This window comes from Ceratosolen solmsi, unplaced genomic scaffold (assembly GCF_000503995.2).
Source record: "Ceratosolen solmsi marchali unplaced genomic scaffold, CerSol_1.0 scaffold2, whole genome shotgun sequence".
NCBI lineage: Eukaryota > Metazoa > Arthropoda > Insecta > Hymenoptera > Agaonidae > Ceratosolen > Ceratosolen solmsi.
In genome coordinates this window covers 2,210,260-2,226,660 of record NW_011948422.1, presented here as the reverse complement: position 1 = coordinate 2,226,660, position 16,401 = coordinate 2,210,260, and the positions used below count along the sequence as shown (strand labels likewise).

General features: G+C 31.9%; 1 protein-coding gene and 1 long non-coding RNA gene across 2 annotated transcripts in view; both read right to left on the bottom strand.

The window, feature by feature from the left end:
- LOC105361999 (uncharacterized) overlaps positions 1 to 15,097 on the bottom strand; it is a 73,556-nt gene extending 58,459 nt beyond the window's left edge. The window contains exon 1 of the mRNA XM_011499325.1: positions 14,899 to 15,097. Within this exon, the coding sequence (XP_011497627.1) occupies positions 14,899 to 15,014 (116 nt within the window). The 5' untranslated portion in view covers positions 15,015 to 15,097. The remainder of the gene's footprint in view (positions 1 to 14,898) is intronic.
- LOC105361771 (uncharacterized) lies at positions 2,769 to 3,218 on the bottom strand. Its single transcript, XR_912850.1, has 2 exons — positions 3,157 to 3,218; positions 2,769 to 3,021 (listed from the first exon to the last, which is right to left on the bottom strand). It is a non-coding gene; the product is annotated as an uncharacterized LOC105361771 (long non-coding RNA).
- Positions 15,098 to 16,401: the final 1,304 nt, after the last annotated feature.

Here is a 16,401-nt window from a genome sequence, read left to right as displayed (position 1 = left end):
TGTAAGTAGGCTGATAATAAACTTATTTTTATTTATAATATAAATACAAATAAGTATAAATATAATTTAAGTTCTATTACAATTATAAATAGATTATTTATTATAGAAAGCTCTTTTGATGAAACATTTCAGACTAGATTCAATGGAGATTTTTTTAATTATCATTAATATCTTGACATATTGAGATTTTTTATAAAAAAAATTAAATCTAACCATAAAATTTATACAAAAAAAAAAAAAAAAAAAAAAAAAAACCAAAAAAATTAAAAAAAAAAAAAAAAAAAAAAAAAAATATATCTTGACCATTAATAATGGTAAAGTTTTGACTACAAATCACAAATTAACAGTACTTATAAATATTTATAACAGTAAATGAGAAGACTTCGACTTCACTTCTCAAAAATTTGTGAAAATTTAATTGTAATTATTATACTTTTACTAGATTATTTATTCTATTTTGCATTTACTATTAAAATTAAATAGAAAATTAAATGCAACGAATAAAATTAATCGAACGATCTATGATATAATTTTGAAATTCTGTCTATTAAATAATACAACATAATTAATCTCTACGTACTATATACGATGCTAAATGTTCTAAAAATGTAATAGAATTTTGTATATTAACAAGACTTATTAACGAACGAAAACTTTATATCTAGCAAAACTCTGCACACGCACATATATCAAACAAATATGCATTGGTTTTAAAAAAAACAATTGACATTATCATGACGTTTCAAGATACGAATACTCTAGATTTACGTTTCAAGTAGACTCAATGACGTTGTTTCTAAAATTAGTACCATGAGAATTTCCACTTATACATATATGTTTCAACTATTGTTTAATCGATAATATTCACAATCCTATATTTCTAAATTAAATAAATATTGCATTTGAATTTACGGTAAGTAAATAAGTAAGGAATTGTGCTATAATAAAATTTAGCAAATATATAAAATATAAAATATAAAAAATCGTTTGTTACGAGATAACATGATATTGTAATTATCAAAAGATACTAAGAAATTGAAGCTTTGAATTATTTCCTTTTAAACTATTTATATAGAATAATAATTAAAATATTTGTGATAATTTATGTAATTAATAGAGGCAATGGGTTTGACTGAATATTTCTAGTATTTCTAGTATGGTAAATAAAGTATTTATCTTTTATTTCAAAAGGATTAAAATAAGGATTTAAAATTATTATCAAGACATTAATTTGAAATGAATTTCATTAAGAGTCGGGGATAAGAGCGAAAAAAAAAAAAAAAAAATTTGCCAACCAAAATCAAAGAATTTTGTGGAATTAATAATGTTAAAACTACATGGGAATTCTAATTTATCGAAAGTTTTTTTATCGACAGATAAATTAGAAAATTTTTCAAGCACTCCAATAATAAATGGTTGTTGTTAAATCGAAAATTACAAAATAATTTGAATAAACGTTAAATAGGGCCGATAATATTATGTATTATGCGTTATACAATGAAATTGCTGGCTATTACATAATCTTTGCTAAATTTTTGCAATTTAAATAGCGCAGTTAAATTTTGCAAATAGATTTAATAATATTAGAGATGCTCGAAGCAGAAAATCCTTAAAGCTTATAATACCGTAAAATTTATAAATTACATTAATGAAGAAAATAATGAATATTATTTTGAATATCCATATAAAGCAGTCCGATTTCGAAGTATTTGACGGAAAATTTTCGAATTACTTTATGAATATATTATCTTTAATATCAAGTACTCCATCGAAAAAAATTATACATTATTGATTATAAATATAATAATACTATATCGCGTCTCTTATGAGAAAAGTACATTATTTTTAATAATCTTATCACTTTGGGAAACAGATAATGCAATCGAATCAAATCTCCTGACCATCTCAAATATATCGAGTATTCCTATTAAGCTCATCTGTTTGTTATTTGAAAATAAATCAAACGACTTATGGCAAATTCAATATCCCTGAACTTCAATTGTTGATACGGAGACCGCGCATCTGAACGATTTCGCTCGATATTCTAAATAATAATAAGATTGATTAATGATAAAATTTTGCCAGAACAATATTTTCTTTCAATGATACCGATTTAATGTGTCAAAGATTTTATAAGCTCCATTTGCAAATTAAGCAACGAAGTTCTATGGGAATTCAATTCGTGACCAACTGAGAAAGGACATTGACATTAACGATAACACGACAATATGTGGAGTAAAATTTGGTGGCACAAGTTCAATGTGCTACGTTGCATTATCGGCACATTGAAAAATAATTATGTGCTTCTTTACCTACGTGGCCTACGTGGCCTTCCTAAGCCAACTGTGCCTCAGGCCTTCTTTACTTAACGTCACGAACCTCAAAATAGTATTGCTTATAGATAGTAATATGACAAATAAGGCTTTCGATGATATACAAAGACAGACAAGTAAAGAAAGTAAGTATTATTTAATTACGTGCAATGCGCAAAGCCTGAGGTTCACTAGTGACGAAGCACTTGTCTTTTATCGGAGTAGCGCGCGTTCTGTAAAGCAGACGGCCGTTGGAAAATTGTGCCGGGCTTAAACGTAACGAATGAGCGTGAAAATTTGCGATTCTTATGTCATCCCGTGACCAGTTACACATTGAGGCAACGCGTCATTGTCGTCGCGCATTCTTAATGATGACGGCATAGCGATCGTATTGGGATCAATTCCTACGAAGTTAACGACAGAAATGGAATGCATAAATAAATTCAACGCAACGTATCTCCGTCTCTTTTTCACATCACGTTTTATTATCACATCATACAGACCAAGATAATATTATCGAGTAGTCGTTACGAGACGGTGCGTCGGCTCGTTACATTAAATAAAGAAAATATCGAATTAATTAACACGCAAGATTCTTCATTCTCCTGCCTCTTGTTTCTTCTCACTTCTACCAGCTGACGAGGCATCCTCACGAGACGAGGCGCAATTTCTTCATTTCTTCAACCTCGTTCTCGGTCCCAGCTCCTCCCTGTGTAACAAACACACTCGTCACCATCCTTCATCACCAAGGGCGTATTCCCATCTGATTGTATTTCCAATATACGACGATTAGGCTTCGACAGACTCGGCCCGTCAAATAACATCCTCATCCGTGAATATTTACTTTACGCCACATACGATTTCCACTCCCTCGCGCGTAGCCTCACTCCTGCCCGGTGGAAGCCTCGACCGAAACTTGCGGTTATTAAGGTCGTGTCGATGCTCCTCGCGCCACTCCCTCGTCCTCCCGTCAATCCCTAGATGCCGATCTCGAAGTTCCACCATCTGAAGAGGACGACGAGCCAGACGAGTCGGTTGATGGCGCAGATGGCGCCGAAGAGGTCCTCCTGGTCGCTGCGCCCATTGAGGACTTGGTGGAGCCGGGGGGTCGCGAGCGCGGACATAACGCGGGCCGGACTGTCGGACACTCGCCAGGCCACTAAGCCACTGCATCGGGCGAGTTACCTAATCACCGATCACCGCTCAAAAGTAGCTGCACGCGCGTGCATCCGACGGCGGCGGCGGCTTTATTTTCGATCACGTGGCGGCGCTGCGACGGCCCGAGGAGCCCTGAACTGCGTCGCGGCCGCGCTCCCAAGGTCAAGAGCGAGGCGCCGCCGTATTATCGCCGGGGTACCGGTAACCTGGCCATGGGAGGACGGACGGCCGGGAGAGGAAGGCCGGCGCCGGGAATCCCAATCCGAGCCCCCGAAGCTGGAGATGTCCGTCGGTCTCGGTCGGTAATCCTCCTCGTTTCCCGGCCAATGTCTACGTACGTACCGTTCACTTGAGGTGCGCTCTTTTATCTTCGCCGTATTTCATCTGGCTTTATTTTGATAATGAGGTGGGGGTGGGGCGAGAGGAAGACGGAGACTTTTGCGGTGCGTTGGATGGATCCGATGAGGATTTTTTGATCGTCAAACGCTAGTGGGCTCGCGATTGTTCGAAGCCGATTTTTCTTAAGTGCGCGATAATACGAGGTACGTTTTTTTTTTTTTTTTTTTCTGTCTTTCTCGTATTTTGGTGACTCGTTAAGGTTACGAAACGACAAAACAAGATTGCCCATAAATTTGCATTTAAAACTTTGATATTTGCATCAAGAAGCAAATAAACTTACCAATCGCGTGATACTTTTTTTTTCGAACATCGTTTCTCCAGGCCGTAAATTGCTCATTTTCAAATAAAAATAATCACGAAAATTGTTAATTATTAGTGTAAGGTGATAGATTTAGAAAGACAATTTAGAAAATAATATTTTTCAATAAGTTTATCAACAGGCCTGCTTCGATACGATTGTTTATTAACGTTTGTTAAATATAAATTTAATATAGAATAGTACATATTTCCATAATTTTTTAATCTATATAATTATTGTTTTATTTATTTTTTTTCACGTGCATTACTAATACCATGTTACGCGTAACTATTTATATACGAAAGTGTCGACGAGACAGACCGTCATTAAGACACGTTAAGAAAAAAATTTCATTAAAATAGGCCGAGTCAATGTTACATACTTTTTATCAATTAAAATCTGTGTCATGAAAAATACAGAACATAAACAAGAAAAATATAGTTTATTTCTTTATGCAAGAAACAGTTCGACGCAAGAATGATATAATTTATTTAATTCCAATAATAGTTGATTACTATATTTCATTCGTAGTGAAACAATTGATTGTAATATAATTTCATATACATCAGTCGCATGCGTGAGAAAAACAACTTTAACCGTTTCCTTCAAATCAAATGTTATATTTACGTTTTTCATACAATTTTTCTTAGAAGTAGATAGTTCTAATAGATGCGCAGTCAAACATTATTTTAAGAATCTATTCGAAGCTTATGTTTAATCCGTTGCAATATATTTTAAAATAATGCAGTCATCGAAATCAATAGGCAACTCTGACATTCGAGTGGCTGATTGCTATATCTTATTTATTTTTTCTTTTAGTTATTTATATTTGTGACTCTCCTATTCACGAAAAATTTGCGCACATGATATAAGAATTTTAAATTCGATATAAATTTCATGGATTATTAATACAAACATATATGCAATTGCTTAGAATTGGTATTCTTTTGAAGTTCACGCGCTCTTAATTGTATCCATCTAAAATAAATGCCCGAAAAGTGATTTTTCGACTTTGTTATGAAAAAAAGTACTAAGCTATGAGACCATATTAAATAAATCAAAGAAAGAGTAGATATTAATAAATTATTAAGCATTTACTTAGTTAGTATAAAATTTGTAGAGAAACTACAGTCACTAATATCAGTATTCCAAACCATAAAATTTTATCTTGTTTTATATGGATACATCATGAAGCATCGAATCAACATCAAAAACATCGTTCGCATCCCCATAAACATACTGAAAAAAACTTACCAATAATAGTATAAAAAATTTTTAATTTATTTATTTAATATGCATTAACAAATTTGTTACATGATTTAACAATGTATTATAACGAATTATCACATTATCAATAGTAATGAAAAAAAAAATATAATACCATAAAATAAGCATTGATAGATTCGCCATGAATTTTTTGCACTTTTACAGATAATATAAAGCAATAAAAGACACACGCAGCGCGCGCGCGCACACACACACGCACACACACACGCACACACACACATATATATATATATATATATTACAATAGCCAGACGAAAGAATGTAGAAATATTTTCACAACTCCTGCGAGTTTATCCTTCTCGTACGTGCCGAGTTAACTTCCAATGATAATGGGACTGCGGTATGGGCGTGAAAACAAAATTATTCTTGTATATGACACATTGTTGTCAACTTCACACTTCGAACTTATATTTACATAATAAAATACTATTTTAGTAGCTCTATAAAGAATCAACAGAATTTGTCAACATTATTTAGTCAAGAAAAAAAAAATTGTAATTTAATAGTTATTTTTTATCGTCATCATTCATTATTTAAAATCTTAGATGTATAACATCAATATTAATTGAGCAACTTGATCAATATTATATCAAATAATTATATATTCATATTAAAATATTCGTTTAAAGTTGAAATTGATAAATTTCGTATGGAATATCCAGAGCTTTGTCGCGTAAAATAACATTCTTTGCATTAAAATAACTCACATCTACAGAACAATAACTCGCTAAAAAAAATCTCTATGTAAATTCTACTTAAATTCCGTTTCATCTTTCGATTAAAGAAATTCTTGGCTGTATTGAAACAAAAAATGCTCGCAAAATCAGAATTACTTTGTAGTAAATAAAGTTTATATATTTAAAATATTCACTTATATTTAAGTATTTAAAAAGTCTCGGAAATTTTATTCATAAGTTCCAATTTTTCATCAATGAGAATGTTCGTTAAGGACTAAAGACATGCAATATTTAATTTTTGTCATAAAATTTACAGGAGACATTAAATATTTTTAAATTTTCGCAAATGAGAGATTGAAATGTGTAAAATCCATATTTTATGAAATATTTTTAATTCACTTATTAATTATTTATTACATAATAAAACATAAATTAATTGCATAATCTAGTAAGTCAATAAATTACTAGCAATTATAATATTTCTACCTTTGTAAATTTATAATAATATTATAAAATAATAACACACTAACCCTAAAATTTTATATAATACACTGAAAATTTAAGTATAAGACATATTTCTTAATACTGGCTTGTAAAAAATATTTGAAAATAAAAATTAATTCATCCATATACAATAGATAGTACATTGTTCTATAAATACATACTATATACTTGAATTTAGTCTTAAAAGAGACAATGGTGACATGTTAAATAATTTTATAAAATAATTTTTTATTTAAATGTCATAAATATATGATTTATCTGACATAAAATAATTTGTAATAAAGTTTAATGCACCGCTTTGATACGAATTCAATATCACTATGAGATCTAATGGATTTTTAATGCTTAAATATGAGATTGGGATTGAGAGCTTTTGTATGCTAAATATTTCATAATAAAATTCGATTTTTAGGAATTGAATGATTCAAATTTTAAAATAAAATCCGCCAGAATAGAAATAGCATTGATAGATCGTTCGAGTAAATGATTCTTAATGTTAAAACTATTCTATTTTCCTGTACAACCACTAAAATATTTATCGCACAAATGATGCCTTTTGGCATTAATATTTTAATTCAAATTCTCGAAAGCTAACATGGTATGTGTAAATTAAAGCTCATTATTGTAGTATTATACTCATTACTGCAGGTGTAGTGGTTATAATTTTTTTTTACAAAAGTTTCTTGGATAGTGAAACTAATAAGAACGGTCCATCAATAAACGTGACATTGAATGACATTAAAAATGTTCGTTCAAAAACAAAAAATAAACAAACAAAAACAAAAAACAAAAAACAAAAACATTTTAATTTAAAAAACACTGAAATCTTGCATTTAATAAAGTTACAAAATCCACTAGTTAATACCAATGATATCGTAATTAAATTAATAACAACTATAATAAAACTACCAGTTTATTAAAAAGCGTTGCTAATACCATTAATGTCACTATGTTTGTTTTAAAGATAATTAATCCTATTCCTGATAAAGTATTAGAATATATTTGCCGCAAAGCGAGTTGTAAATCTCCAGAGACTCCGAAGTCATCCAACATTTCGGCTCCGTCGTTTCCACTATGCATAAAGTTTATCGAATGCACCTCTGCGAAATGCATTTTACAACCATTCAGCTGCGTTAGAACAGTCCTATTAATAAACCTAGTAAATTTTCGTACAAACGCTGCTTTCATGAAACTCCAAGGCGCAAAGTCACGGCCAAAAGCTTTCAATGTCATCATCCTATCATCGAGTTCAACAATCACAAAGACAAAATACGTAAGCCAAACTTCTGCCTAAAGTAGTTAACTCCGCGAGGTTCATCGGGATTTCGGGGATCCTAGGAATGAGCGCGCATCCGTCGGGTAAGGGGCCCCACGCGCCGCTGAGGCCCGATCACGTAACTCCTAGTAACGCGAGGCTGGGATTCGCCGCCTCTAGTGGCCGCAAAATCAATAGGTCGGAGCGCCCGCGGCATCTCGTCGGGAAACGCGCGAAGCAATACGCAAATAGCAGCAGCAGCGCCCCGAACGTCTCTGACGACGATTGCGCCGGACTTCCTCGAGCGTATCGATTCGACGTCGACGCGAGTCGTCTCAGCCCGACTCCTGGACAGCAATCCCGAGCGAGAGAGGAGAATATTTTCCAGGGCACTGAATCGAGAGGAACGAAGGGTTAATTCGCTTTTTCATCATAATACTGACTTCCTAAACTTCTTCTATTATCTTCGGAAGCGAGATGCTATTTGATAATGCTACTGGACCTACAAAGTATTAGTATTTTTCAAGTTTTGATGCTTCGATGCTGTGAAGCAGAAATATTCATGGTATTTTAATAAATGGAAATACTACTTGATTCGCTGACGCTTCACTTTTTCAAATAATCATTGATAGAATCGTGCCTAGGCGCAGATTGCCTATAATCATATAATAATTCGGTCTTTATGCAATATTAAATTGTCATATGACTATCATTGCCTTTACAATTAATTGTACAAATTTATAACGAATGCATAACAAACATATTGTTTCAATATTAGATTAATTACCTTATAAAACGTAATCCGTTAATAAGAGATTTATATCTTTGGCGAGTAAACATTGACAAGCATTTCTTTTTGTCGGCATAAGACTTATGAATTGCTTCGCGAATAAATCAATCGGAGATACAATTTCGAGAGAAAAGGTTCTTTTTAAATAAAAAAGCCATTTATTTTATAAAAACGTATATTTTATACGATCGATATTAATCCATTTGACCACTGTAAAAATACCGGTATATTGTCTTGAAACATTAAATTAGAAAATTCTTTAGTTAATGTTTCAAAATAATTACAGCTAAATTGAACTTAATTAATGTACAATGAGAAAATTAACAAATTGAAGCTTCGGTCATATTATAAAATGTCATAATCGATGCATTCATCAATCATCGCATTATTATAATAATATACAAAAAACATAACTTACATTAAATATAATTTATTATTTTAAATGCAAGAAATAAAAAATGGTATTTATTAATTTTTGGATTTTAAAAACTATTTATTATTTGAAAAAGATGATAATATCAATGGTTTCCTTTAAATGAAAAATTTGAATTCTCGCGCTGAATTTCACATTAAAATATATCTTTATCACTTAATTTCTACAATAGGATAAATCATTGCCAACCTTTAATCAATTCCTTTCATTTGGAAAATCATATTCTTCCGATTTTACCTTAAATTCCATGCACAATGAAAATCAAACGCACGTCAGTTCTCACATTCAAGCTCCAGTCACTCTAACTCCCTTTGTTCCTATTTATAATATATATTATTTAATATTTTATTTTATTTTTAACTATTCACGCTTTCCACACGATTAAAATTACAAAGAAATTTTCAATACTACATATTATAGTGGAGAATACACACGCACACACACACGCACGCACGCACGCACGCACGCACGCACGCATTATAGTTAAAATAAAGAAAATACTTTTTATGTTTTTATTTTGTAACTATTATACTAGAAGTATACCAGATTACTATATTAAAGCACTGCATCGACTTATTTATTATTTTATGTTAGAATCTAATATTGCTTATTTGCACTTTGATAGAAACGAATAGTCTCGATTGATATTTTCTCCCTGTCTCTCTTTTTCATTTAGCAGCTGTAAACAATCTTATACTTTCTAAATAACTTATTAATGATATTAAAATTAACGAAGAGATTGAAATTTCTTGCAGAGTTACGTTTACAATCCACGGGAAATTTACTTAAAAAATTTATCTTTAGTTATTATAAATTTATCTTTAGTTTGTTAGAAAACCGATATATTTAAAAGTATAGCTTTTAACTATTTATACATGATGCGTTTTAATGTCGCATAATGGCCGCATCATATTGTAAACTCAAATTTCACTATCCCGTGATATTCACGTTACGCGGTATTTTTTACAATACCTGTAATTTCCAAAGGAATAAGAAAATAATCGATTAGATTGTTTGAAATTTAAAATTACTTATATAAAGTACAGATTAGCTTGCATCCGTAGAGAAGGGATTGCAGCAAACGATTATGCCGATTTGCCCTCGAACATTCGATCAAACGAAACTTTTCAATTGCGAGAATTCAATTGCTAAATTGTAAAACACAAGCAATTCTCTGTATAAATTTATTGCTATTTCTATCGATAATTTTGTCTCGTTGCCTCAATTCGCGTCAGCGTGAATCACCAAAATCATTGACCGTGGGAAATAAAAGACTGAATAAGGATAATTTTCAACCTACGTACTTTAGAATAATTCCCAGTGGTCGGATTGTCCGCGGCGCACACGCAATGTTCGCATATACTATCTCTCTCCTATATTTGCGACTTTAGCCGTAATTACATTGACTCGACAGGAGGGAGAATTCACTATTGGCTGCACGCGTTACGAGATGTATCGACGAAAGAAAATTTTCGGCGCTGTAAAGCTGCAAGTACAAGAGGTAATCGCGAAGCGTATAATTATATAATAATCTATCAGATAATTAATTGCTATTAATTATATGGATGCCCAAAGGCTTTTGTACTTTATATGGTAGTGTTTGTAGAATGAATTATTGAGTCTGGTAGGAAGGGAGCGTCAACTGCCATTTAATCGATAGTTTTCCCTCATTACGATTAGGCACATCTATAACTGTTTAATGAGAATATTCAATTAAATGCATAATAAATAATGTATTTTTACATTAGTATGGTTATTCTGCGAGTTTGTAATATTATAATTAATGGCCTTTATTCGTAATATGATACTTTATTATTATTTAAGTACTCAAATCAAGATGCATAATTGTTAATCAACGCTTTCCGAGCTAAACTTAGAAATGTCGATTAATAAAGTTTAAATATTAACAAATATTTATTAATTTAAAAATGCATTGCTTATTAATGAATGAAACCAGTTGTTACATGATATTTCATAGTCGTTGGTCTTGATTATAAAAATTAATAATTCACATGATGGGGGAGAATATCCTTACTTTTATTTCAATAAGAACATTTTTTCTTTTCGAAAACAACGCGTCGAAATATTACGTTTAGGAATGCTGTTCAGAATCATCTCGTTTCGAGCGCAAAAACATTCGTTGACCAATTTCTCTCTACGATCCTCTCTGCCGTAAATTTTTAACGTAAAGCCAATGAAATAAGCACGTAAGAGGGATAGAATCATGAAAAATAGCCCTTGGGGGACAAAATCGAAAAAGCTATTCACGTCTAGATTGAACCCTTTGAGGAGGTAACATGTTATACATGTCCGACCCATATACGGCTTTTTATACGTAAATTTTTAACGTAAAGCCAATGAAATAAGCACGTAAGAGGGATAGAATCATGAAAAATAGCCCTTGGGGGACAAAATCGAAAAAGCTATTCACGTCTAGATTGAACCCTTTGAGGAGGTAACATGTTATACATGTCCGACCCATATACGGCTTTTTATACTTTTATTTATTTTTTTTTTTTTTTTTTTTTTTTTTTTTTTTTTTGTCTTGGATTAATACTGTAAAAGAGCTGAAAAAGCTTGTATGCTTGACTAAATCGGTCGAAAAGAGGAAGAAAAAATGATAAAATCACCGTAACCCTCAATTCAAAGAAGCAATTAAGTATTTTTTTTTTATACAATAAAGATAAGATACAATTGTAAAAATCACTAAATAAGTAAAGAATAATAAAAATTGTTTCATTATTGCTCTCAATTGATATGTTATTATTATAATTATTCCACAAATTTACCAATTGTTAAACAAGTCAAAGAGCATAAAAGATAATGAAAAATTATGAAATATAAGTTTTGTATTTCTCTGTTACTTGTGTCGGATTCTGTCAATTTCACCGATTATTCGACTAGTTTATCACGAATCGTCAGTATTGAAATTGCGTAATTCAAAACGACTAGCTACATACTCTAAGCTCCATCAGTGCAATAAAACTTTCTAAAACTCAACGATCCGATACAATTGCATGGATACCATAGCATGTAATTATAATAATTTTTAGATTCAAACGTATCGACCTGTTATTGCCTTTATAAGCTTAAATACTTCAACTTCCATTCTCTTGGGCAAGTAAAGAGGTAAGGGAAATTGTCCTCTCGTGTAAATACAGAAAATGGGAGAGAGAAAATGCATCGCACGATCGCTCGCAAGTGAACGACCGAAGCCTTTGAAAATGTCCTTACGTGCACGAGATTACGCTATAACCAATACGACATTCAGATCGAAATCGCACAAACGATCCGAGAATAATAAGTGGAAGTACTCAAGACTCTTATCAAGTTGAGGTCACTCAACTTTCGCCAGCGAGCGTAACCCGCTTATATAAGTCGTGGAGGTGTTGGCGGAAATGCGTCTCAAAGTGGCTTTTCACCTTCTCGCTTCTCGAAACGACGCAACACAGATATCGACGATGTGTTAATGGAGTATTGGAAAAAGAATGTAGGTTATTCTATTTATTAGCATTTGGATTGTAATTTTAACTAACCTTTACATTGGCATTTCTAATATGTAACTAATAAGAGTTTTTTACAAAATCACGTAGAAAAGAAGGTATTCGCTTGCTTGTATTTATGATTATTGGCAAATTTTAATAGGACGATCCTGTAGATAAGTTATGAATAAATTAAATATTTTCGAGAACATTGTTTAAAATATTATCAGAATATTCATAAAAATAACATACGACAGTTCTATCGGTAGTAATATATCGTTGTATGCGTCTTACTTTGTGTACTGCAATTGCTTTTAATCTTAGATTGTAAAAAATGAGTACTAGCAACCATAAGAACAATACTGTTTATTATTTACTCTTTCAGTTTTAATTTCACAAATTATTAATGGCTCTATTTCAGCTATAATTATAATTTCAATATATTAAGATGATAGCACGATCTTGAAAAGAAAAACCAATGATTTAAATGTAAGAGCATTATTGAAGCATTAAATTTACTTTTTCGAAATGCATATATGTGAAATTATAGTTTTTTTTTTTTATTTTTGACTTATCTACATCAAAATCATAATAATTTTCTTTTTCCTTGCCAAAACAAAAAGCTTGTTCAAATAAGAATTTCCAAGCTTAGCTTTTAACAAATAAGCCTACCTTTTCCCGCAAATTCCTTGTTACCAAGTAAATTAAATGTATTTACTACTTTTGATAAGAAACCCATATATTTTTGAAAATAATAATAAAATGTTCTTTTCATCAAACTTCAAGAAATTCTAATACTAAAAAAAAAAAAACAAAAAACATATCAATTCATATTAGAAGATGTTAATCAAATATATAAAAAATCTCAAATTTTATTAGATATTTAATGAATATACAAGAGATTTTTAAATTACAATAATAAAATATTTTATGCAAATTTCAATTATCAACTTACAATGTATAATCATTTCTATGATGTATTAAAATTAATTTAAACGATTCGCCGTAATATTAATAGGAAGATACATTTTCAATGTAAAAATCTGGTGTAAAAGTAGAAAATAAAGAAAATATATAAAAGATTTCAGTAATTTTATTTTTCATTTTTATATAAATGAATAAGTATTTCCTTAATTTTACAAGGAAAAACATAAGTTACGTTACATATTTAATATTCGCAATGTGAATAAATACATATAATATTTTTACTGAAATTAAAAATTAAATTTCGTAATAAAATTAATTAAAAGTCTCAGTAGAATTATAAAGATAATTTTCTATGATCTTATTTTTAAATTTTATTAAACGGTAAAATTATTATCAAAAATCGTAGCTCTTTGATAGAAAATTAATGGCGAGAAAGCAATATGCAAAATTACAGACTTTCTGATATTGTAGACTTGAAAAGATATTTCGTAGAAACAGATATGAAATATAATCCTATAAAAGTTTGAATTTGTTAAACCTAAATAATCTACAAAAGAGGCTTTAATGTATGCTGAACTTTTAATTTGTCTTTTGCTTGATAAATTGTATAGAAAAAAAATCTAATGGAAATTATAATTAAATATTACCTAATGATGTTAGATAGTATTAATTAAAACTGGTAAAAAAATTATATAAGGAAAGAAAATTGTAGAAAATAGCCGTTGTGCATGCAATTTAGTTTGTTTATCCATATGTTAATTATATCGTAAGTGAGATTGTACAACGCGATAAATTATGATAATCACTTTCAAATTTACGCGCACATTATGACGTAATTAAAGAACTGAAAAAGAACTATAATTATCTCCTTCGTTCGCTTAATTTCAATCTACAGTATAGAAAAAGTACAAATTAGTGAAATAAATACACTTCGATCTTATCAGAAAATCCATTGCCAGCAAGATAAATAGATTGCAAAACCAACTTGTATAGCGAATTTTTTATACCTTAGTTTATCGATCGCAATGATCCTGCAAAGCAACGAGCACAATCGCGCTTCAATACTCTCCTCAAATAATCTTAAATAAATGTCAGGTAAAATCGCAGATAACCCACCGACCTAATAAAATCGCACGTGCCAATAATTCCTTGGCCATCACCACTACACAACAACCACCACCAGTAGTCCTACCCCCTCCAAGCTACCTGCCATTAGCCACCCAGCCCCCCTCCCCGCCCCTCCCTCCGATACCATCGTACTTTTAACAGCGACACGCATGTAAAGCTGGCCAAGTAGTAAGGAAGGGATAAAAAAAAATCCATAATCCATCCGACGCTCGACGTGCACGCACGCATTCTCACACAGGAGTACTCACATGCTTCCGGTATGATCGAGCCACCTGCGCAGTTCCTCTCCCTCCTCTTCCTTCTCGTCCTTCTCTTCCTTTTCCTCTTCATCCTCCGCATCCTCCTCATCAGCCGTCACGACCATCCCCGCGAGCACAGGCCCCTCGTCCTCATCCTCGTACGCGCATCTTCGACTTTCTACGTCGCCGGGTACGAGTCTTGCGAGTATTTTCCCCCGACATTGGAACTTCTTACCTCCTCCCGCCCCCTTCCACCGACACACCGCCGTCCGAAAGGGTAATTTCGACGATGACGCCGGCATCTAGCGGCCAGCTGCCGAACTCTTCGCCCTGGACAACAACGCGTAACGCTTGCAACGAATGATGAGCCGTTACTCGCTTCTCTGGGCTCAGACTCCGTGTGGTCAAAGGCTGAATTGCTCATGTCCTTGTTAGCGAATACTCAGGACAAGAGTGTACTAACGTAAGGGAGGACCACTGGTGTCCTCTACCCTCGCTGAATCGGATTGAGAGACAATTGAGAGTTCGGCCCGACTCGGATGCGCGCTCATTTCGTGCACACAAGTCATTAAAATTCTCTTCTTAAAACTTATCGATTGCTCGCGCTTTTTTGGCTTATCCTCGTCTCACTTCACCGCGGGCTCTTCGCTTTTTAGAAACATATCGAGCGACTTTATTCTCTATGTCCGAGGCAGTCTTCTGCATTTCTTATTGCGAAGCTTAATGCTTAGGTAAATTGCTCTTAGCCAAAAACATATAATGAATAATTTTAATCATTTGTAAACTGAAATTGAGTGACACTCATAACAACATTGGATTTTAATAAAAAGTGTCAAGGCGAATCATCGGTTTAATAATTAATGAACATCTATTAGCCTAATGAGCTGAGCTTTACAATTAAAGAAAAATTACAAATAGGCTACGTATGGTAGATGCTCAACGACCAATATCTACCAACATATCTTGAAAATTTTACATACTCTTCACTCAAAGAAAGTGCTGTATTGTCCGTCACAATATATGCTAAAATCATAGAAAGCCTAAGCAAACTTTCAAAGATTTGGCGAAACATATAAATATATATATACATTATATAGTCGTTAAACTTTGAGATAAAATTCTCAAATTTTAATTCTTTATCCGTTACAATACCAACATCATTTGTTCTTATTGAAAAATAGTGAAAAAACTTTTTCCCTTCGCGTAACTATCATGTTATATAACGGATACAATGCATATTTATTAATATCCTTGAAATATTATTCAGAAAATCTCACGTTAAAACCACAATTAAACAACAATCCAAACGAAACACATCGTTTCTCATCAAAACATTTTCGTCCAAACACTATCAAAGATTCAATAAATAAATAAAAAAAACAACAAAGAAAAAAAGTCTATTCTTATAAATATTGTACTTCTAAAAACGTTATTTTATAATGTTTTATAGTTAATAAAGTGTACGTTTGAAATATGAAAGCAACTTCATGGATAACATTACAAGTTATCTCT